At 44.5% G+C, this 25,460-nt stretch overlaps 1 protein-coding gene across 1 annotated transcript in view; it reads left to right on the top strand.

The window, feature by feature from the left end:
• LOC126427227 (uncharacterized) overlaps window positions 1-25,460 on the top strand; it is a 100,341-nt gene that overhangs the window by 15,581 nt on the left and 59,300 nt on the right. Inside the window, exons 3-5 of the mRNA XM_050089466.1 lie at window positions 2,163-2,225; window positions 11,701-11,793; window positions 12,720-12,800. Coding sequence (XP_049945423.1) covers window positions 2,163-2,225; window positions 11,701-11,793; window positions 12,720-12,800 — 237 coding nt within the window. The remainder of the gene's footprint in view (window positions 1-2,162; window positions 2,226-11,700; window positions 11,794-12,719; window positions 12,801-25,460) is intronic.

Raw genomic sequence — 25,460 nt, 5'->3', positions numbered from 1 at the left:
TGTTCCAGTCTCTGAGCGTCAAATGTGCCTATTACTTACCAACAGGCTATATTTTCACAAGTCTGGATGACATCTGAATGTGACGTGTGATTCACATAGAGATGATCAGCATGTGACCATTCTAACAGTGCTCGACAGTATGTACAGCAAAGGCACTCGAACCAACAAACCCCCAAAAATCAAAATGTACAAAATTTCAGTACAAATTTCGAAAATGATTTACGCAACTTGAGTGAAGGCAGCCTATCGGTAGCTGGCAGTAGTGAATTCCCTGAGGCTGATATACAGAGGCAATGTTAACAGCCACAGCATGATAAGCGTGCCCTGAGTCCAAGTCCAAAACAATCAAAGTGTGCCACAACAGTAGAAAACTGGAGCAGACTAAGGAGCATCTAAATTCCACTGTCATTCTCACTTAATACAACTGCACGGCCATGATAGTTTGGTAGATCAATGGACTTGTCAGATGATTCTCATCAATAACTCGGTCTAAGGCTAAACATGGTCATGCTTAAAACAGTATTCAGGAATACCAAATCATCAAATCCACTGCTAAACATGGGGAATTGAATAGCAATAACAAGCTTGTCTAGTTGCTAGACACTGCCCTAACCCCTTCCAAGGCAATTCCACAAGGTATTAAGTCATGCAACACAACTGAAATCGGGCAGTTTTTCAGATGAGAAAGCTTGTTGCATAATGTGACTTCCACAGAGAAGAACAAATAGCAAATACAGATAGCAAATACAGATAGCCAAGACCACACCAATGTACTGTCTTTCATTAAAACCTGTGCCTGCAATTATTAACTTTACAGAACGTTTGAAGGGCTATTAGTCACTCCATTCTGTCAATTGTGGCTGAATGGCAAATACTGTCGACGTACCCTGCGTGGCTCTTATCGTGCCCCATGGCGCCCGAAGCTCCAAGCCAAAGAAGTGACATCACCAGATGCAGGATGGGAATTCAAAGAGGTAGCCCGCCATGCCTCAGATAGTAATAATAATAAAATCATAATGATCATTATATGTACTAATATATTGGTATTATTGTAGGCAGTTAATTAATACAAAGATCAATTAATAAGATGTTGCTGTATTCTTTCTATCTTTTGCCCAGCCTCTCTCTTCAAGGCATCTTCTTTGCGTACATCATTTTGCTTCATTATTTTGTCGATATACTCTTTCTGAAAGTTAAGTGGTCTACTTTGTTTCTATCAGTACGATGATTTCCAATAAAAAATTATTCTTTGGCTGCTAATTATCCAACATCCTCAACAGATCCCAATATCAATTTAATGATTTTCTTCCTATGCTATCACTGTTTCATTTGTTTTCATTCCAGCACTTCCTTTGACATTATGCGTTTTTCAGTCTTGATATGCTGGTGCTGTTCCATAAATAATCTTTCCAGAACTTTGTCTTCTTTTGAGGTCAGCAAGTAAAACCCATAGTTCAGATCTACAGAATAGGACTGGTGTAGCCTATAGCCTACTCTCTCTTTTTGTTCTGTTAGAAACGTGCTTGTCCCGCCAAAAGGAATTCATGAAGTTAGAATAGTATTAAGTAGTGTGCCAACGTAGGGTGTGTGCGTTTAATAATTTTATCATAAATAAGCATTCAGTGCAACAAGGTTTTGATGTAACTGTTCTAGACATTTTATTATTCTGATCATAAAAGTGTATGAGTGATGTGGCACTTGACAGTCCAGTTTCTGCTCCCCCACACGGTTGGTGTAAACTGTATTGTAATTTAATATGAACAACATTGATTTTATGGACAACATTGAAGTCATTGTTTCAGGTAGTAGCTGTGTTATTTTACTTCATTACACTGCCATTATATGCATATGTAGATAATGAAGCTAGAAATATGATTGAAAACAATAGCATAGGGAGAAGGCTGAAATGAAAGATCATAATGAATTTTCAAAGGCGTTGTCATTAATCAGTCTTACAATTTTTTGCTACCTCCCATTGAAGTATACCATAGTGAAATCGTCACTCAGAATTTTGAACTCAAAAGAGAACACTTAACAATAACTACTGTTTAGTTATAAAGTAGTGTGATGGTTGGGGTTTATCTGTGTGATACATTTTATATAATATGGGAGGACTGTGACTGCTTAAAAGTACTTATTACAGTTTGTTATTTTTGCCACAGGCCCAAGATTATCCATGCAGCATGAATGTAAAAGAAGAGTTGGAGGAGAGTGTGAATAAAGAGGTAATTTTAGAATTTATATGACTACAATCGTAGAGGGAGACCAAGAGATGAATACACTAAGCAGATTCAGAAGGATGTAGGTTGCAGTAGGTACTGGGAGATGAAAAAGCTTGCACAGGATAGAGTAGCATGGAGAGCTGCATCAAACCAGTCTCAGGACTGAAGACCACAACAACAACAACAACATGACTACATGGAAGTAATCTTGTTTAGCTGTGGTGAAAATAATGAGATGGTAATCAATTGTGTGTGTATTCACTTTAGCAGTCCTGTTTTTACTTTAGGGTAAAGATAACAAGGGTTACAGTATTACAGTATGCTCCAGGTTGGAAACGAGGAAACCGGTAAAATAGAATATTTTGTTACACTTTACCCATATGGATTTAAACATTATATATGAGCAGGTGAAGTAGTTTAGCTTGTGAGTTTGTAGAATTGCTTCTTTACATTATAAGTGCAAATAAAAATTAAATGAGATAGCATTGATGAAGTTATATGAAAATTGGTACCAAGTCCCAAGACTCAAGCTATGATTTCCTGTTTTAATGAGTAGTTCCCTTAATGGTTCTGTGTATGTGAACTCCAGCATTGGATGTTTTTATTCGCCATGTGATACTGCTGTGACAGTTACAGAATCATTGAAGGAATATCTACACAAAGTAGTACAGAAAAAGTAGGTGATCCTAACCTACTGAGTAGAGACTAAGATGTCTGTGCATACATTGCAAGTGGTATGGACAGGCAGTCTTGTGAAGTACTTTAGAACAGTTTTCTGAAAGCTGTCGCAAGCTGCTAGTATAACAGCCCACACGAAATTGAAATAGTTGAAATACTGCAACTATAAACAGGCTTGTCCTTACAGATGGTATTAGTACAGAGAGGGGCTAGTGATCATGATGCCAGCACAGCGACAGTGGTAAATGAAACTTCCTGGCAGATTAAAACTGTGTGCCGGACTGAGACTTGAACTCGGGACCTTTGCCTTTCACGGGCAAGTACTCTACCATCTGAGCTACCCAAGCACGACTCACACCCCGTCCTCACAGCTTTACTTCTGCAAGGTTTGCAGGAGAGCTTCTGTAAAGCTTGGAAGGTAGGAGACGAAGTACTGGCAGAAGTAAAGCTGTGAGGACGGGGCGTGAGTGGTGCTTGGGTAGTTCAGATGGTAGAGCACTTGCCCGCGAAAGGCAAAGGTCCTGAGTTCGAGTCTCGGTCCGGCACACAGTTTTAATCTGCCAGGAAGTTTTATATCAGCGCACACTCCGCTGCAGAGTGAAAAATCTCTTTCTGGATGGTAAATGAAGTTAATGAATCCTTTAAGAGGGCTAGGTGAATAGATTTGCTAGAAAGAGTAGGTAAGTAGTTGTTAGCATCCCATTTAAACAATGAGAATGTCATTTACTTCCAATATGATTTACATAGAGGAAGATGGACAAACACTAAATGGACTGTAAATCACACGCTGAATAAGTATGTGGTGAGTAACTGGATTACAGACAGGAAAGACCCACTGTGGTTTAATGTCAGAATTGGGGAAACACTGAGGAAGCAGACTGTTGTACTCTCAGTTCAAAAAAGTATGCACAGTGGTGACAGGCAAGTGCTAATGGAAATTCTTCTGTCTGTAAAAAGATCTATGCGTGAAGCATACAACTACCACCATCATACATGAGCAACAGATTTTACAGAGAACATGAGACATTTCTGGTCAAAGACTTCTATCCAGGCAGTCATTGACCAGTCTGGTGTGGCTTTGGAGGAAAGCAGAAGGTGGTCACTAACCCCTCTCTGTATTTAGTTATCAAGTTTGTGCAGGAGGATCATACATATTGTTGTTTCACTGTCACACAGACTCCTGTATTAGGAACATAGTAATAGGATCCCTGGAGTAGAGAAGCAACTGGAAGAGTTGAAAACATAATAGTTGCCATGTCCAAACAGGATCACAAATCATATGTCCAGAGAGTACTCTACAGCATTTTCCTCACACTTAGCTTGCATTTATTGCAAATCTCTCGCCTAGTGCAAAGACTCAGGCAGCTGGGAAAAAGTTCAGGTGGCTTCTGTATATAAGAATGGTAAAAGAATGTACCTGCAAAATTCAGAACAATATCATAATGATTATTTGCTCCAGAGTTCCTGAACATATCCTCAGTTCAAATAAAATTAATTTCTTTAAGACAGAAAAGTTTTTATCCACAAATCAGCATTGATTTTGTGCAATACTCATCTTGGTCTTCTATCAAATTACATACTGTGAACCATGGATGAAGGGCAACAGGCTAGATTCCACATTCCTATATTTCCAGAAAGCATTTGAACAGTGCACCACTGCATACTGTAAATAGAGGTATGAGCATATGGAATAGGTTCCCCGATATATGAATGGTGCAAATACCTCCCAAGTAACAGAGGCCAGTACTTTGATCTCAGAGAATGGTGCCATATCTGTATATGAAATGATCTGATGAGCAGCATTCTGTGCCTGTTTGCTAATGGCATTGTGTGTGGGGAAGGATCATCACTAAGTGACTACGAGGATACAAAATGACTTGGACAAACTTTTTATGTGGTGTGATGAATGGCAGATGCAGAAATATTCAAGTAACTGCAGATGAGTAGGAAAAACAATCCCATAATGTTGTATACAACATCAGTACTCTACAGATTGACAGTCTGGTCAATGAAATGTTTAGGTATAACATTGCAGGGGCCGGTCGGAATGGCTGAGCGGTTCTAGGCGCTACAGTCTGGAGCCGTGTGACTGCTACAGTTGCAGGTTTGAATACTGCCTTGGGCATGGATGTGTGTGATGCCCTTGGGTTAGTTAGGTTTAAGTAGTTCTAAGTTCTAGGGGACTGATGACCTCAGAAGTTAAGTCCCATAGTGCTCAGAGCCATTTCAACCATAACATTGCGAAGTGAAATAAAGTGGAACAAGCACATAAGGATGGTAGTAGGACGGGGAATAATCAACTTTTTTTGTATTTTGAAAACTGTGGTTCACTTGTAAGGGACACTATATATAGAACACCATAGAAGTGCCTAGTAGTAGTAATCGTTGTTGCTGTGGTAATACGACGGTTCAATCCCACGTCCGGCCATCCTGATTTAGGTTTTCCGTGATTTCCCTAAATCACTCCAGGCAAATGCCGGGATGGTTCCTCTGAAAGGGCACGGCCGACTTCCTTCCCAATCCTTCCCTAATCCGATGAGACCGATGACCACGCTGTCTGGTCTCCTTCCCCAAAAACCAACCAACCACCCAACCTGTGGTAATAGATGCCATCCACAATGCACCGCTTGGTGGCTTGCACAGTTTTAATGCAAACGTACATGCACAGCAGATTCCATGTGAAATGCATTCTCAAGCTTTATAAGTTTGGTAAGCCCGTTTGTAAGGCTAATAAGTTGTTAACTGGCGTATGTGACAGAGCCAAGGATCAGTCATCTGCTTGTATCATGAAGAGAATACATGACAGAAAGGTAAACATAAATACAAACTAGAGGTAAAGCTGTCATCAGCCTGGAGGTTTTAAACACCGGAGTTCTCTACTACACACAGTCCTACTGACTACCATGTGCTGTTACCCTCTTTCCACATCTGAACTAATTTACCCAACTAGTTACAAAGTACCTGCTGTTCAATGATCAAGGACCTTTGGATTTGCAGTGTCACAATTACCCATTGAGCCACCAAGTACTAGAAAAAGGCAGAAGCATTTTGCAGTAAAGTCCAGAGCTATAATCCTTATAATTCCATATGGAATGCACTCCAAAAGTAGATGATGAACACACCAGAGGTCACATGACCATAAAGTGTAGTTAGCAGATTCAGTTACACAAAAAACGGTGCTGAACTGACACCTTTCTGCCATCCGAATTGTTCATTTATGGAACAGTGGTTTGCACATGTGTAGAAACAGGCAAAGGTCATTCCAGCTTGTAAGAAAAGTCACAGGAAATATGTGCAAAACTACAGACATACCTAGTTGGTGCAAAAATCTTCTTGAATGATTTTGTGATCCTGTATGACGGCTCTTGAAAAAAAAAATCAATTCATCTGCAAGAATGGAAATGGATCCCATTATTTCTGGTCATGTGAAACTATTGAGTCTGCTTCTCCACAGTGCTGCCACAATGTAGTCAGCCTGTAAAATGAGACCATAGTTCTGAAGCAGTATCTGTGGGAAAGCTAGCAAAGTTGATGTGCCTTTCAATGACTTACTACTTCTGCTATGCAGTTAGTCATTACTTTATGCCTTAAATTACGTGAAAACAGTAAGATACATTAGAACTGAATGGTACAAATGGATAGGTGTGATGTACCTGCCATTACCACATTGTAAACTATACAAGTACCTTCTCTTGTGATGGTGTCCAACAGTCATAGCTAATCCACAAAACATATGGAATGAAAATGAATGTTTGCATAACTGCCTACTTATTTGTGGCAAAAAGTATTTTGAGTATAGTTATATATGTTGGCAATATAATAATATTATTGAGTCTGAAAATCCTACTTTCACTACTGTTCGGGGGTTACCCCCAATAGCATGCGCGTTCATTTATTGCACAAATTTCACCCATATTCATTCTTGCCCTTCGTCTCCCCTCCACTCTTCTGATGCTACCATCCCACAGGTGTGTCATCTGTCTCTTCAGTGCACACTCCATGGCTTGCTAAATATTTCAAGGGTTTCTGCTCAATGTTTCAGTCAGCTTTGGTCCAAACGTATTTTGAACATAACAGCTTTCTTGGAGGGCATTACATTTAGGAACTACAAATACATCAAGAATCTGCTGTTAACATGTTGATGGTAGTATGGTCTTTACTTTGTATGCAGTCTGACTAGCATGCATTCATCAGAGGACCTCAAACAACTGCCTAGCCCAAAAAACGCTTGCTTTGTGTAGTGCACCACTGACCCATCAAGTATTTCTACAATTCTCCACCTCATAATGCATTTCCAGCAGTCTGCAGTTTGGGCAGTCAGAGAATCGATGAAGCCTTTTGTTGAGACCCTCCACTCACGCCAAACCAAAGGACTTGAATCAATTCTGGGAATGCTGATACAAACTGTGTGCGCTGCATGCACTCATGTGTGACACAAGGGCTCTTCGCCATTTCTGCTACCTCTCAATGTAAACTGAAGGTGGCCTCAGAACCCAAACGATGGGTATCATTGGCACCAACATCAGCCACAACTTGTAGACAGCCACACCCTGTGTGTTTCGTAGCCACAGGCAGGACATTTTCCACATCTCAGATGAGGCTCCATGGCAGACATATTCAGTACACATAGGATTCATTTCCAGTCTGGATGCCATTTCCCTAAGGAGCTCCATAATGCGTTTGACGTTGGAGGTCCTGATAAACTAGAAAACTTCTCTCCACTTGGGCCTGTCTGGACCCTGATGAATGAACACCTGCCAGTCCACTCACAGGGTCAATGGGTGAGGCAGCCTCCACATCACTCTCTGCCTCAAACAGCGCTAACTGTTATGACCCATCCCTCACCATTTGGGGAGCACAACTCAGCCACATTGGGTACACCACAAGGTGTCTTGACAACAGAGCCAGTGGGCAAAATAGGTGACACCTTAGGCATCCTATGTGATGAGCCAGATTCTCGGCCCCCACTACTACAATAGGCAGCAGCCTGAATGCTGCTGAATATGGCAAAACGCATCTTCAGCTGTTGGTGAACTGAGGCCAGCTCCTCCATCTGCACACAGTGTGCACACATTATATCCATTCCAATACTACTATTGAAGAATTAACAGTAAAACACACAGAGAAAGCTATATATGTAGCTTGCTATTATTCTGATGTTTCACCAGTGGAGGCTAATGCATTATTGCATTGTGTAGCTTTTCATTCAAAAGAATTAAGATCTGTGCAACAGACCATGAATACACTTTAAAGTTACTAAAATATGGGATTGCACCTCTTTACTACAAAAGCATGGAAGGAATGTAATCATAAAACGAGAGAGGGAGAGAGAGGGAGAGAGAGAGAGAGAGAGAGAGAGAGAGAGAGAGAGAGAGAGAGAGAGAGAGAGAGCTACATATGAAGGGCTTATTTCAATAGTGGTACAAGTCCATTACCTCCACTTATCTGCCTATAATGCTTCTGAAATTAATGATCCAAACAAAGAGAAAGAAAGGTTCGTGTCTAGCAAGAAGCCATATGCTTGAATATATTTGTGGTATCTCAACTGCAGATTTTGCAGCACTCATTTAACTTTAGGACTCTGTATCTCAAGATGAACAAAAATGGACTTGTACCACTATTGAAATAAGCCCTTCATATGTAACTTGATTCTGAAACAACCCTGATTAAATCAGGGTATTGTTAGCAGTCAAATAATGTACGGGCTTCACCTTTGTTTCAAGTAACGGTAACCTAATGCATACATGCTAATTGATTTTGAGTGCTATGGGTGTTATTTCAGGCAGAATGTGGCTGCTCAATAATGCTACATTCAAGGAGCAGGGATTGTTGACTAAAGTAGGTCATGAAAGTTTGCCCCGAAGAAAAGTTACATATTTTTGGTTAAACATAAATGGAAGGAATCACTATCACTGGAAAATAAATTTTTATTCATATCTAATCTTAACATGTCAAATATGCATGTGTTGTCTGTTCTTTTGGACATGTACAAGGGGACAGACAGCTTTTTGATCCTGCAGCCACAATGACTTGGGGACAAAGGAGGTAGAGACATTAGTTGTCTGTGGGCATTAATTTACATCAATGGGGATGGTTGAAAATTTGTGCTGGACCAGGAATTGAACCCAAGTCTCATGTGGACTGGGCAGTTGCAGTGACGACTATGCCATCTGGACACAGTGGTCATCACATCTGCATGGTCTACTCTAGCATGCTTCCTGTTAGACTCAAATTCTGAACTTACTCACCACTGATGCAGTGCTCATGCTCATGATCCTCCTTACACATGGTGTCTCACTGGTTCCTGTAAGAGGTAGTGTGGTGTGCATCAACACTGAAAGGATCATTGGCTGACATCACCTTAATTATATATGTGGTGTCCATTCTTTCGGATATGTCGATGTATCATCACATCCTGTTCGAACAATCTGAACATGTTTTCCATACTGCAATTCATTTGTCCAGCGTTGTGGACATGAATGTGTAATATCAGCATTCCCTGTTTGTGATCATTTCGTGGTAAAAACAATTGTCACAATATGGTATAATTTTGCTTGCTGGGATCAACCCACAACAATGGGGACAAACATTCAGCCAGTGTGATATTCCTCCTCTCACTGTGCCATTATGGTTAACACTCACTCATTGTGCAGCTTCATCAATGCATCTGAAAGGGGCCCCCATTATGGTTAACACTCACTCATTGTGCAGCTTCATCAATGCATCTGAAAGGGGCAACAGTGCATACTGGGAGCATTAAGTGATTGACTACCGATACCTTGTATTTTCTACTGGTTTGAATAAAATATGCTTACCTTTCAGTAGGTAATTATGCATCCCCTACTGTGCTATGCTGGTGTCACATACTGCAGTTTGAGCCCCTGAGACAAGCAGTTGCTGGCCATTCAAAACAAACAAAAGACAACTCTGTAATAGACTGCACGAATCTATGCATTACAGTTTTGTAAATGTGAGATTACATCTCTGTCACTTACTCATTGTTGCTACATAGGGACCCTACCATTTTCCAGAGAGTATGTAGTGGAGGTCACAAAACTAATGGAAGGTCTGATCTGAGACTTAAACTCTGCTCAAAATTAGGTGATAGTAGTTCATCCACAGCTTGACTCTACAAAGATGTTCTCTTGCCTCACTTACAAATGTTCATTGCCTCTTCAGCCAACAGCCAAAAAGTGAGCCTAGGATGTCCTCCGAGCCCAACCAACAGATTTTGTTGTTGCACACGAGCCTCAGTTCACAGCTGGCCAATAGAACTTACACCATATCTCATATGAGACAGTGGCAGATACAGAAAAACCTCAAGGATGGCTCACTAAAGATACCTTGAGCTGCCTTTACTTTTACTGTAATAAAAGCTAATCAAGTCATATGGAAAGTGTAAGAAAGTTTTATTTAAACTGGTTATACACATATACATGATATAAAAAAGTTATAGTTGTGGTTCTGTACTTTAAATGATGAATTCTATGCACCTACTCTTCCTGACAAATTGGTTAATTACATTGTCAGCATGACAAGCAATGTCAGGGTGAGTGTCCAACAGAGCTAAGCCATTAAGTCAATCCTCCTTCACGGTTGACCTCAGCCATGTCTTTGTACACCGCAGTGTTGAAAAACTTCTTTCTACTGCAGCAATAGATGCAGGTAGACAAATATTTTGTACAGCGTGAGCAAAGTAGGATAGTCAGATACAGGATAGAGAAACAATGCTTGCATAACAAAAACGCAATCATTAAGAGCATTTATGCTCGTTGCTTGTATTGAAGAGACTGTCCCATTAGTCTCTTTTTAATCACAAAGTGTGAGTCTTCAAAATACAATAGTTCGGTTAAGCACTGATTTAGTTTGTGCGCAAGATCATTAGCATCATGTTCCAGTAATTGTGATGGAAAAAGGATGTTGAATTTAAAATGATAAATATCTTCTTCAGCAAAACGCTCTCTCATGCCAGTCGTAACATGGTCCAGTGTTGGAATAAAAAGTTACTTTCCAATATGTCATAGCATCATCATTATGATCGCATTATGATGAACGTCGAATCTAATTTTGCTTTTGCCATTGCCCAACGCCCAAGATATGCTCATGTAAGATTTTGCTGACTGGATATGTTATACGCATGTCACTTAGTGTAAATAGATGATAAGAAACTCCCCTTTTCTCCCCCTTCTCTACCCCCACCCTCTCTCCTGCCCACCCTGTCTCCCTGCCCCCACGCTCTGTCTCCCTGCTCCCTGCCCCCGCGCCCCGTCTCCCCGCGCCCCGTCTCCCCGCGCCCCGTCTCCCCGCGCCCCGTCTCCCCGCGCCCCGTCTCCCCGCGCCCCGTCTCCCCGCGCCCCGTCTCCCCGCGCCCCGTCTCCCCGCGCCCCGTCTCCCCGCGCCCCGTCTCCCCGCGCCCCCGTCTCCCCGCGCCCCCGTCTCCCCGCGCCCCCGTCTCCCCGCGCCCCCGTCTCCCCGCGCCCCCGTCTCCCCGCGCCCCGTCTCCCCGCGCCCCGTCTCCCCGCGCCCCGCCTCCCCGCGCCCCGCCTCCCCGCGCCCCGCCTCCCCGCGCCCCGCCTCCCCGCGCCCCGCCTCCCCGCGCCCCTCCCACTACCCCCTCCACGCCCCGTCTCCCACTACCCACCCCCCCACGCCCAGTCTCCCACCCCCTCCACACCCTGTCTCCCGTTCCGCCCTCCCCACCACCACCGTCCTGTCTCGTCCCCCTCTCTCCCCCTGTATGACAGTGTCATGTAGGAACAAGAGACAGATGCCCTGATACGTCACTTTCTTGGTTTTTCAGTTTCTTGAAGACCCATTAAAGGCTGCCGACCCTAGTGTTTGCGTAAAGCAAGACCCCGAACTGAAACACCGTGCTGCTGGATCTGAGCATAATGTAAGTTTTCACACAAGTACTGTATTGTCCAGGAAGTGTAGTAAGAAACTCTAGTTAGATATTTTATTTGTAGGGTATTACCAATAGTATTTTAACAGCACTTGTAACAAGCATATGTTTATGAACCATTACTGTTGCATTAATTTTTTACTGTGATTCTATGTAATGAATGCCTTAAGTACGTATTTGGTGTAAACGGAGCAAGGAAGACTTCCTCTTGGAAGTAATTGTTAATCTTGTTACACCTCTGTGTCACAATGCTGTAACATATGTGGAACTATGACATGTGATGGGTGTATATTCTAGAGTTCCCAGTCACTATTCACTGTAGTATTTACATCATTACGGAAATCCTGCTGTGGAATTCCTTATGATTTTCCTCCAGTACACATGACATAAATTTGCATTGTTCCCTAAAGAGCAGGCACTGAAAATACATCATGATATGGCAAGAAGCTGTGTAAATAACATTAAATTTGGGTAATTTTGATGATAATGTGTGGAATGCCACATTCATTTGATTAATGACCAAAAATTCCTCATGTTTATGGGTTTACTGTTGGAAGATTATTTGCATCTTTATATTATCTGAGTTTAATTTTGAAATGTTGCCACACACGTATATCAAATTTGTATATGGGAGTACAACCATCCGATAGAGTAGGCCATAGTGCCTCTGAAATCAGAGTGGATTATGTGACAGGAATAGAAAGTGAAAGTATGCCAAATAAGTACTGCACAATGGCTGATAGCAAAATCAGGGGCAATAGAACTGATTTGAATGCATTCTGACACACACTCTTCCCAATTGATAAGAATCTCTTCAAAGTTGGATGATACTAATGAGAAAAGAATATTGAGAGCTGTCATATACACACAGAAGAAAGCAAGCTGTTATAACTCACAGATTTGTGTTCTTCTTTCAGTCTGTTGAAGATCCATTGGGAATATCTTTGTCCACTGATTTTATCAAGGAGGATCCTGAATTAAATATAACTGAGAATACTGTAAGTATTTACATCTTTGATATATTGCATGTATTCAAGTCTTTTGTTATGTGTGTAGAGTAAAAGATGCATTGCAGTGGAATTGTCACAGATTGTCAGTTCTCTGGAATTTGTTGCTGTTCGTAATTGTAGAGTATTCTTGTACTCCTGCACTAGACTTTCATATCACCTCTTACATTCTGACTGTTTTCAATAGAAGTGGAAGGGGACTAGTGGCTGGTATAATCCTGTTCTCAGTAGCCCTTGTTGTTATCAACTTCACTGTATAATGGTTGTCTGTGATGGTCGCGAAATTCACATTTAGATGAAGTGTAAGTTCTAATAGTGTAGATAATTTGAGAAATATTCCTACTTTCAACAACTTCTGATAAATAGAATTCAAAAGAACACTGGCTGTTCTTATCTTTTGTGTGAATCATAGTTATTCTTGAGTTTGCCCTAAAATTTTTTTGGGATTTGAAAAACAGAGATGAAATTTGTGGGTTCTAGATCAGCCCCAATATGTTGGCCACAACCTGTACATATTGTGGCAGCTTCTGTGGTACCTGTTGTATTACTTATAAAATTTTCAAAAAACAAAGATGATGTGACTTATCGACGAAACCGCTGGCAGGTCGATAGACACACAAACAAACACAAACATACACACAAAATTCAAGCTTTCCCAACAAACTGTTGCCTCATCAGGAAAGAGGGAAGGAGAGGGAAAGACGAAAGAATGTGCATCCTTTCGTCCCCCCCCCCTCCCCCCCGATGAGGCAAGTCCGCCGCGAAAGCCCGAATCTTGTGTGCATGCCTGTGCCCGCCCGCGCGTCCATCGACCCGCCATATATATATATATATATATATATATATATATATATTCACGTGTGAAAGCACCCACGTGATTTACCAACTGACCTGCCTACACTGTGATGCATTCTATGTGGGAATGACCAGGAGGCTCCATCAGATTCACCTGGTCCTACTCCAAATTCCACGCCACTTTCCTTGACGTTGACCTCCACCTGTCCAATGGCCAGCTTCACACATCCGTCCACATCAAACCCACCACAGAAGAACCCCAAAAGTGCCCCACTTGTGACAGGATACTTTCCAGGACTGGATCAGACTCTGAATGTGGCTCTCCAGCAGGGATACGACTTCCTCAAATCCTGCCCTGAAATGAGATCCATCCTTCATGAAATCCTCCCCACTCCACCAAGAGTGTCTTTCCGCCGTCCACCTAACCTTCGTAACCTGTTAGTTCATCCCTATGAAATCCCCAAACCACCTTCCCTACCCTCTGGTTCCTATCCTTGTAACTGCCCCCGGTGTAAAACCTGTCCCATGCACCCTCCCACCACCACCTACTCCAGTCCTGTAACCCCGAAGGTGTACACGATCAAACGCAGAGCCACGTGTGAAAGCACCCACGTGATTTACCAACTGACCTGCCTACACTGTGATGCATTCTATGTGGGAATGACCAGCAACAAACTGTCCATTCGCATGAATGGACACAGGCAGACAGTGTTTGTTGGTAATGAGGATCACCCTGTGGCTAAACATGCCTTGGTGCACGGCCAGCACATCTTGGCACAGTGTTACACCGTCCGGGTTATCTGGATACTTCACACTAACACCAACCTATCCGAACTCCGGAGATGGGAACTTGCTCTTCAACATATCCTCTCTTCCTGTTATCCACCAGGCCTCAATCTCCGCTAATTTCAAGTTGCCGCCACACATACCTCACCTGTCATTCAACAACATCTTTGCCTCTGCACTTCTGCCTCGACTGACATCTCTGCCCAAACTCTGTCTTTAAATATGTCTGCTTGTGTCTGTATATGTGTGGATGGATATGCATGTGTGTGCGCGAGTGTATACCCGTCCTTTTGTGTGTGTGTGTGTGTGTGTGTGTGTGTGTGTGTGTGTGTAAACACACAACACACACAAAACTCAAGCCCTCGCAACAAACAATATATATGTATGTCTGGAAGCAGGGATGATGTGACTTGCCGAACGGGGGCGCTGGCGGGTCGATGGACACGCGGGCGGGCACAGGCATGCACACAAGATTTGGGCTTTCGCGGCGGACTGTTGCCTCGTCGGGGGGAGGGGGGGGGACAAAAGGATGCACATCCTTTTGTCTTTCCCTCTCCTTCCCTCTTTCCTGATGAGGCAACAGTTTGTTGCGAAAGCTTGAATTTTGTGTGTACGTTTGTGTTTGTTTGTGTGTCTATCGACCTGCCAGCACTTTCGTCGGTAAGTCACATCATCTTCGTTTTTAGTTATATTTTTCCCACGTGGAATGTTTCCCTCTATTATATTCATATCAGTAATTATAAGATTTTCATTAATAAAAAAACTCTTATAGCTTTTAGTGAATGATTGTACATAGCTGAAGTTATGTATGGCCTCGCCATGCGAGTCCTGGCAGATCTGAAGAAGAAAGATAATTTTTTTAAATATGCTTTATGACCTTGCTAAGGGAAGGAGAAGCTCACATTGATAAACATGTCACAAGAATGAAATTAGACAAATATTGGGGAACATTCAACACACATTTGCGAAGGTTAGGTACTGGCTCACCCTTGGTTTGATTGTTCATAGACAAAGTTTCTGAAGGTTTAAAGGATTTTTCAGGCACTGAAATGTTAGCTTCTTCCGACACTGGAATGTGTGGTGGTTATACAAGCATACAGGTCTGGGATCCAAACTATCATGCTAAGGACAGCTCAGAGAGTATATAAAGGAGTGTAGCTGATTCACAGGTAACAGGCCAAGACTTAAATGTCACAGGGACTCATGTTATCCCATTTTAAACAAATGAAAGGGATGCGTTGGCATCACAAGTAGACAGGACAGTAAGTGAAACAGTAGTAGTATTGTTCCACAAGAAGGGTTTTACAGAAATGAGAATGCTGCACATAGTAGTCAGGGATCTGCATATGAGGAGTTTGGTTAAAACAGTGATCTGTAGGGTGTCCTAGGGCATAGCTGTAGTTGTCAAAGTGGCTGGATTGTAGTTGGTGACCACTTACCATGAAAATACAAAAGGCCATACTGGCCTTCATATGCAGCCCAAGAGATCACAGGTCAAACAAGATGTCTCCATGGCACCATGGCCAGAGGTTCAGGGATAGTGTCCACTGCATGGAGTGCTGCTCCCATAGCAAGTGTGAAGAACAGTGTGTTGCTGATTGTGTGGTCTGGAATACCATGTCATGTGGTTGGCACTGAAATCACTGATGTTGTACCCCACTTGTTACTTTGAAAATTCCCCCTGCGGGTTCGGGGGTTAGAATAGGCCCGCGGTATTCCTGCCTGTCGTAACAGGCGACTAAAAGGAGTCTCATCTGTTTTGGCCTTTAATATGATGGTCCCCTAAGGGGTTTGACCACTTCCTTTCCAAATTTTCTGTTAGTGCGTACCATTTGGGGAAGGACGCCTTATGTGGTGCATCTTCAATCCATCTTGCCCTAAGATCTGGCACACCCGATATTGTGATGGAGTTGGATTTCAATCGAGCTTCCGGCCACATCCGCTGGAGTGTGTTCCGGATAGCATACATTCCCTCCATTGTGCACTTCCATCTTTGCCCTCGTGATGTACATGAATATTTCGACACCCGACATCCAGCACGGTAGCCAGTCCGTTGTGGTGGGGTCGTTATGTACCCTCTTGGTGGTAGCCCCCTGACTACACAGGGATCGCACTGCTGATGCCTGAGCTGCTACCTCCCCACGTATGCCGAGGAGTAGATGCATATCCCTCTGGGGCATCGGGACTCCCGGCAAAGACCATCCTGCCAAGTGGTCTTTGCTGTGGCTGGGTGGCGCCCGTGGGGAGAGCCCATGGTTGGAGTGGGTGGCATCAGGGCGGATGACCCGCAATGAAGCGTGGTACATCATCTCTCGCCGGTGGGCCTCCACCAGCAGTCTCTAAGCGATCGAGGTCTAACCTCAACAGCAAGGAATACGAACCAAGATCATTTCCCTCCCTGGCCACTCCATGGGAGGAACGTATGGCTAAAGAAGGCAGTGGAGAATATTCAGCCCGGTACCTCGTGTGTACGCGAGTTGATGGGGAATCGTTTATGTCAACCAACCCCCAGTTTTTTGTGGAGCATTTAGAGGACAAGTTCAGGGAGGTGGAGGGCTTGTCCAAAATGCGCTCTGGTTCAGTACTCATCAAAACAGCATCCTCTGCCCAGTCACGGAGGTTGCTCAATTGTGACAAGTTGGGGGATGTTTCCGTTAGCATCACGCCGCATAAGAGTCTCAACATGGTCAGGGTATTATATTCCACAGGGATCTTCTTCTGCAGTCCGCCGATGAACTACGTGCCAACCTAGAACAACGAGGTGTTCACTTCATCCGGCGCGTCCATCGGGGTCCGAGGGATAATCAGGTAGCCATCAGTGTCTTCATCTTGGCCTTCGAAGGTGATATTTTACCCGAAAAGGTCAAGGTGATAGTTTACCGTTGTGATGTGTTAGCCATATATCCTTCCTCCGATGCGGTGTTTTAAATGCTGGAAGTTTGGCCACATGTCATCTCGCTGTACTTCCGGCATCACATGTCAAGATTGTGGACGTCCTTCGCATCCCAATACTACATGTGCTCTGCCTCTCATCTGTGTTAACTGCGGAGAACACCATTCCCCCTGCTCACCGGACTGTAGGATCTTCCAGAAGGAAAGGAAGATAATGGAATATAAGACCCTGGACCGCCTGACCTACACCGAGGCAAGGCGGAAATATGAGCGGCTACATCCTGTGCCCATGACATCCACCTATGCCACTGCTGCAACACCAGTTCGAACCTCTATCTTGTCGTCACCTACAGTTCGACCTCAGCTCTGTCAGAATTCACCGGCTCCCTTGGTTGTGGGGGGCACTTCACTCCCTGTTGCTCCTGCTCCATCTACTTCAGGAGCAACACCACCCCAACCATCGGGGACATCTGTTTCCCCTTCCCAGCTGGAGAAGCGTGAGCTTTCTTCGGCTCCTCTCGCCCGGAAGGGGTCCCTTGGGGCCCTCCCATCCCAGGCTTTGCCCAGTGCCAAAGCAGACACCAGCAAGTATCTCAAACAACCAACGGTTGCTGGTCGTAGGGCGTCACGGTCGTCTTCAGTCCCTGAGACTGACCCAGTGAGGCCCTCCCAGCCAGAACCACCGAAGGCACAGTGCGCAGAGCAGTCCAAGAAAAAGGCTCCCAAGCATCCTGACATTGCGGTGGCACCTGCCCCACCGCCACCTTCCAACTCTGTGTCCAAAGATGAGGTGGAGATTCTGGCGTCTGCTGAGGACCTGGATCTCACCAGTCACTCGGACGCAATGGACGGCTGTTATACAGGTGGTGACTCAGTAGCAGCAGGGGCCCAGGAGGCGTAATCTGCCTCCCCAGTCCCTTCACGCCTTTCCCATCTATGGACAATATCATTCTCCAGTGGAACTGCAGCGGTTTCTTCCACCATCTAGCTGAGCTCAGACAACTTATCAGCCATCACCCTTTCTTCTGCATTGCTATTCAGGAAACTTGGTTTCCAGCAGTGCGAACCCCCACCCTCCGTGGCTATTGGGGTTATTATAAGAACCGGGCAGCTTATGAAAGGGTGTCTGGTGGCGTCTGCATATATGTCCTTAACTGTTTTCACAGCGAGTTTGTACCCATACAAACAGCTTTAGAGGCTGTAGCTGTTCGGGTGTGGACGCCACAGGCTGTTACTGTCTGCAGTCTTTACCTTCCACTGGATGGTGCTGTCACGCAGCATGTCCTGGCTGCTCTGATAGCCCAATTGCCGCCACCTTTCTTATTACTGGGCGACTTCAACGCCCATAACCCTCTGTGGGGTGGGTCAGTGGCGACAGGTTGAGGTGCCACCATTGAGCATTTATTAGCACAGCTCGATCTTTCGCTTTTAAATGATGGTTCCTCCACACACTTTAGCATTGCGAATGGCACGTACTCCGCCATCGACCTTTCGATCTGCAGCCCTAGCCTCTTACCGTCTGTCCAATGGAGAGTGCATGACGACCTGTGTGGTAATGACCACTTTCCGATCTTTCTGTCACTGCCACAGCGTCAGTCTTCTCTGCGCCCTTGCAGATGGGCTATGAATAAGGCTGACTGGGACTTGTTCTCCTCCACTGCCGCTATTGAGCCTCTCTCTAGTGACGACATTGATGCGGTGGTTCACTCAGTCACCAACAGCATTGTTACTGCCGCCGAATCAGCCATTCCCAGTTCTTCTGGGACCTCTCGGCGGCAGACTGTGCCTTGGTGGTCGCCTGAGATCGCTGAGGCGATTAAAGATCGCCAGCGGGCGCTACAGCATCACAAGCGACACCCCTACATTTCTGCATTGAAAAACTCATCACCTTCAAACGGCTGCGTGCGTGGGCCCGCCGCCTTATCCGCCAAAGCAAGCAGGAGTGCTGGGAGCGGTATGTGTCCGCCATTGGCCTCCATGTCTCTCCATCGCAGGTCTGGGCCAAGATCTGCCGCCTCTACGGCTATCGGACCCCTGTCAGCATCCCTGCGCTCTCACTGAATGGAGCAGTTTGTACAGACTTCGACGAAATTGCCAACAGCTTGGCAGAGCATTTTGCTCTTAGTTCCGCTTCTTCCAATTACCCACTGGCCTTCCGCTCCATTAAAGAGCGGATGGAACGTCGGAGCCTTTCTTTTCATATCCACCATTATGAATCCTACAATGCTCCATTCAGTGAGTGGGAATTTCACAGTGCCCTTGCCGCTTGCCCTGATACCGCTCCTGGGCCAGATCGCATCCACTGTCAGATGCTGAAACACCTTTCAGTGGACTGCACGCGACGCCTCCTCGACCTTTACAACCGCATTTGGGTCGAGGGTGAGTTTCTGTCGCAATGGCAGGAAAGTATTGTTATCCCCATTCTGAAACCTGTGAAGAACCCTTTGGAGGTGGACAGCTACCATCCCATTAGCCTCACCAACGTTCTTTGCAAGTTGCTTGAACGGATGGTGAGCCGGCAGTTGAACTGGGTACTGGAGTCACGGGGCCTTCTGGCTCCATCTCAGCATGGGTTCCGTAAAGGCCGCTGCGCCGCCGACAATCTGGTGAGCCTGGAGTCGGCCATCCGTACTGCCTTTGCTCGCCGTCAGCACCTGGTCGCTGTCTTTTTCGACATGCGGAAGGCGTACGATACGACATGGTGCCGTCACATCCTATCTACGCTTCATGGATGGGGTCTTCGTGGCCCTCTGCCGATCTTTATCCGCAATTTTCTGTCGTATCGTACCTTCCGCGTGCAAGTCGTGGCCTCTCGTAGTTCCTCCCGAGTCCAGGAGAACGGGGGACCACAGGGATCTGTCCTCAGTGTCTGCCTGTTTTTAATCGCAATAAACGGGCTTGCTGCAGCGGTGGGAAATTCTGTCTCCGCTTCCCTCTATGCTGACGACTTCTGCCTTTACTACAGCTCTACTGGCATTGCAGCTGTTGAACGTCAGCTACAGGGTGATATCCGCAAGGCGCAGTCTTGGGCTGTAGCGCATGGCTTTCAGTTTTCGGCTGCCAAGACCCGTGTTATGCATTTCTGCCGGCGCCGAACAGTCCATCCTGAGCCGTGGCTTTATCTTGCCGATGAACTCCTTGCTGTGGTGGAGACCCACAGGTTTTTGGGGGTAGTTTTTGATGCTCGGTTGACTTGGCTGTCTCATATTCGGCAGCTTAAACAAGCGTGTTGGAGGCATCTAAATGCTCTGAGATGCTTGAGCCACACCAACTGGGGCGCCGACTGATCTACCCTGTTACGGCTCTACCAGGCGTTAATCCAGTCTCGTCTGGATTATGGGAGCCTGGCTTATGGCTCAGCATCCCCATCTGTGCTGGGGGTGCTGGACCCAATACTACACAGTGTGATACGCCTTGCCACTGGTGCCTTCCGTACCAGCCCTGTGGACAGCATACTAGTGGAGGCAGGTGTCCCTCCACTGTGGTTACGGCGCCAATGTTTGCTGGCCGCTTATGCTGCCCGTGTTTTTAGCATGCCCGGGCATCCGCACTACTGTCTCCTGTTCCTGCAATCGGTCGTCCATCTGCCAGAACGTCGGCCCCGGTCAGGTTGTATGATCGCGGTCCGCGTCAAAGAGCTTCTCTCCAGGCTTAGGGTTTTCACTGTTCCACCTCCTTTTCGGACCACTTTGCGTACACCCCCATGGTGTGTTCCTCGCCCTTGCCTTCGGCTCGACTTGGCCCAGGGCCTGAAGGACTCAGTCCCTCCGGAGGGCTTCTGCTGCTGCTTTCTTTCCCTCCTTGCAATGTATCGGGGCGCTGGCATTGCGTACACTGACGGCTCGATGGTTGCTGGTCGTGTCGGTTATGCGCTTACTCTAGGGGACCATTCCGAACAATGTTCATTGACGGCTGGCTGCAGCGTTTACACTGCTGAGCTGGTCGCCATCTTTCGTACCCTAGAGTATATCCGCTCCTGCTCAGGTGAGTCCTTCGTGATCTGTAGCGATTCCCTGAGCGGTTTACGAGCTCTCGACCAGTGTTTTCCTCGTTCTCGTCTGGTGATGGCTATCCAGGAGTCCCTGCACACTCTTGCGCATTACGGCCGCTCTGTGGTCTGTGTTTGGACCCCGGGCCATGTTGGGATACCCGGAAATGAAAATGTTGACCGCCTGGCGAAAGAGGCCACGAGAACACCATCTCTGGACATTGGCCTCCCGGAGACAGATTTGCGAGCGTTCCTACGCAGCAAAATTCTGGCCCTTTTGGACACTGAATGGCGCGCCCTGCCTTCACGAAACAAACTTCGGGCCATCAAGGAGGCTACCGGTGTGTGGAGCTCCTCCTTGTGGGTCTCTCACAAGGAGTCTGTTGTCTCTGCCGGCTGCGCATTGGGCACACGTGGATGACGCACAGCCACTTATTGCGACGTGAGGACCCACCTTCATGTCGCTGTGGCTCCGTTTTGACAGTGGTCCACATTTTATTGGACTGTCCACTTTTAGCTGTGCTCAGGCTGTCGTTCGCACTGCCTGACATGCTCCCTGCCCTTTTAACAAATGACTCTGCTATGGCTGACTTAGTTTTACGTTTTATTCGGGCAGGGGGTTTTTATCATTTAATCTGAGTGTTTCTGTTTTATTTTATTGTTTTGTGTTGATTCTGGCCTTTGGCCTATGAGTTTAAACTGATTTTTTAATGTGTTTCTAAGTGGTTGGCTTTTCCTTCTTTATTTCTATGGTCGGCCAACCACCGCCACACTCTGTGTGATTTTAGTCATTTTTGTCTGGTCTTTGTCTAAGTTTCTCTTGTTCTGTGTCGTCTGTGATCTATTCTGTTAATCGTTTTTATTCTCTGTGGGTGTTTTTAGTATTTGGAAAAAGGGACCGATGACCATAGCAGTCTGGTCCCTTTAATCCCACAAACCAACCAACCGACTTTGAAAATACGTAACTTAGATTAAACAGTGGTAGACACCTGAGAAATCTATGAATAAGATGTGTGACCATAACAGTGATGCTGAGTAGTACATGCAGTTGTGCAGTAAATATCTTAGCTCTGTCAGCTAGAGCCGACATGCAACCTTTGTGGTCTCGGGAGCATAAAATGCAAGAGCTTAATAATGATGCAGAAAAATAGGGCTGACCATTTTGATACTGGCACATGGCCAGCAAGATTCTGTAGTAATTGTGGAATTGGGAATTTTATTAGGTAATTGCATGAGAAGCTAGAGCAAGCTAGCAAGATAGCAAATTAATACTTTGTTGGAGAAGCAGTTCAGTGCCAGGCTGCTACATCTGTTACTGGTAGATTCAAACAACACACGAGTGTAACAGAGATCCTTCAGGAACTCAAATGAGAATTCCCAGAGGGAAGGTGATGTTCTTTCTAGAAACACTATTGAGAAAATTTAGAGAACTGCCATTTGAAGCTGACTGGTGAACGAGTTTGCTGTTTCCAACATACACAGCACATAAGGACTATGAAGGTGAAATTTGAGAAGTCAGGGCTGATTGAGAGGCACATATATAGTCTTTTTCACTCATATTTGTGAGTGGAATGGGAACGGAAATCACCAGCAGGGTTATGGGGTACCCTTTGCGATGTGCCATTAAGTGGATAGCGGAGTATAGATGTATGTGGAAATTCTAGGTAAAATAAGTAGCTGACCAATGTAGTAGGAGCAACAATGATATTTTTCATAGTAGTAAATGTACATATACATACATACAAAATAACCTATTACTAGTTCCCTTAATTAGCCGTGCGAGTAGATTAGCACTAGTCACAAACAGCTTGTTGTCACTACACTTCACAGAGATAAATCCCTGTGGGAGCTTCTGCCTTAAGATTTGCAGTGTTGCTCGTCCCTCATCCATCCATGTCTTCATTTATGGAATGCAATGAGTAAATTAAAGAATGAATAAATGAATAACATTCACACCATATCTCTAGCCAGGGCAGAGATTACAGTGTTGAAAGCAAATTTAATTTTCTGAAAAACATTGTGAAACATTCAATAATAGGTGCAACCCATCAAGACAAATTAAGATCATCATATTTCACTGAAATAAGTTATACCTGTATAAGCAATTCCTCAAGGATGTTTAAAATCATCAGATTTCACAAGACTATAACTTTATTTATTACAAAGGTACAGAATTGGGGTCAAATTTTTATTTTTATACATGCCTGCAAAGCCTTTCTTTCCAAAGGAACCATATGATTTTAATGTTGCTCACATTTTGTGTGTGTGTGTGTGTGTGTGTGTGTGTGTGTGTGTGTGTGTGTGTGTGCACATAAAACATTAAGGTACTTTTCACAGCTATGCTTAGGACCAGATTCGTCATTTACTGATCACAAATATCAAAATCCTTTTCTACGCATTTAAGCATCCAGACAATAGACTTGATCCATGCATTTGCAAGCATGTCAGTTTAGGAAACTCAATGCTGTTCCCATGTAGCATCACAGTTCATCCAGTGTTATTGGTACACATAGGTGGAGCCTGCCACAAACACCCACCAATAAAAAAGATACCATACTGTGAGATGAAGCAAATTTCATGGTCAGGTCTGCAGAACCTTTAGCTCATCAATGCTGGTTCCAATGCAGTGGTATACCATTCGTATGAAAAATTATATTTCTGATAATTTCCCATCTATTCGGTTTTTTGACCATCTATGTGTTTTCTAACATTGTCAGCTTTCTTCAATTTGTTACAGAATTTGCTCCTCTTCAGATTCAGTTCAGTGATAATCTCATCAAACTGTTCATCACATTACTTATGTGTAGTAATAACTCCCGATCACTACCAACAAACTTCCTGCCCATATTGCACAGCACTTTACCCTTATTAATGTTGCAGCTACCAGTTCAAGTCATCCCTTGAAGACTCATTTTATAAGATGGAAAAGCAGTCAGAAATGGCCTACTACTAGAAGAAGTAGACACTACTGGTCACACACTAAATGAAACATACTGCATCCAATTCCTTGGTGTCTGCTTGGGTTTCAATTGAAATGGGGTTCACAAATTGGTAAAATTGTCAAGTTGATCCCCTCAGCATTACTCACCTACAGGCAATTTCAATGGCATCTTTTGGAGTTTTCACTTGTTTTTGGAATTATCTTCTGGGAAAGCCAAATAGAAATAAATAAAATATTAATGTTATTTAATGTGAAAGGCAATAGGGAGTTCCATAGTGACATGTAGATGCAAAGTGTTCACATCACATTCCTACTACAAGCTTGTATAGGATAAATACTAATTTGTTCATTGCTGCCATGTCCTATAAGATTATCCTATAGGCTAGGACTGAGAGAAAGCGTGCTGGGAAGCATTTCTGCATGTAGACACTCTGGAGGAACATTCATTAATTGCAGGGCAGAGAGAGATGAGCTTTTTGGTTATCTCATTCTCATGCTGGTGCCTCCTTAATTTATTATCGATCTGAATGCCTAAGAACTTAACTCTTGGAACCTCATCCAGTGTCTGTCATTGATATCTCCTTGTTCAAAATGGCTCTGAGCACTATGGGACTCAACTGCTGAGGTCATTAGTCCCCTAGAACTTAGAACTAGTTAAACCTAACTAACCTAAGGACATCACAAACATCCATGCCCGAGGCAGGATTCGAACCTGCGACCGTAGCGGCCTTGCGGTTCCAGACTGCAGCGCCTTAAACCGCACGGCCACTTCGGCCGGCGATATCTCCTTGTATCTGTAAGTCATTTGAATTTGGAATTGCATGATGTATGTTTTTGTAAGTATAAAGGTTGAATTTTTGTGCTGTTGCCTGTAAACCAGTTGCAAGCATGTTCCATTATTCTCCTGGCTGTTTCTAGTATGAATGTGTTTGGCCATTATCAGTGTACTAATTATCGGCAAGCATTGCAGATTTTGAAGGCATCTCCAGTTGCTTTAGCACAACATTTGTGTAGGTCAGCCCTGTGGGACATCATATGTATTGTTTCCCGATTATGTATTCAGTTTTCCTCCCAAGGTATCATTTATCACTATGACCCAGTTTATTGTTGCTAAGCTAAGATTCAGTTCTTGTAAGTGTAATTCATTTAACATGACAACACTTGTAGTTTCCCTGAGTAAAGGAAGATTAATGCTTTACTGTGATGCCAATAAGTTTTCTCCACTTCTATGTGCCTTGTACAGTTACAG

This window comes from Schistocerca serialis, chromosome 11 (assembly GCF_023864345.2).
Source record: "Schistocerca serialis cubense isolate TAMUIC-IGC-003099 chromosome 11, iqSchSeri2.2, whole genome shotgun sequence".
Taxonomy (NCBI): domain Eukaryota; kingdom Metazoa; phylum Arthropoda; class Insecta; order Orthoptera; family Acrididae; genus Schistocerca; species Schistocerca serialis.
The sequence above is the reverse complement of the archived record's forward strand: the minus strand, read 5'-3'. Positions and strand labels throughout refer to the sequence as shown.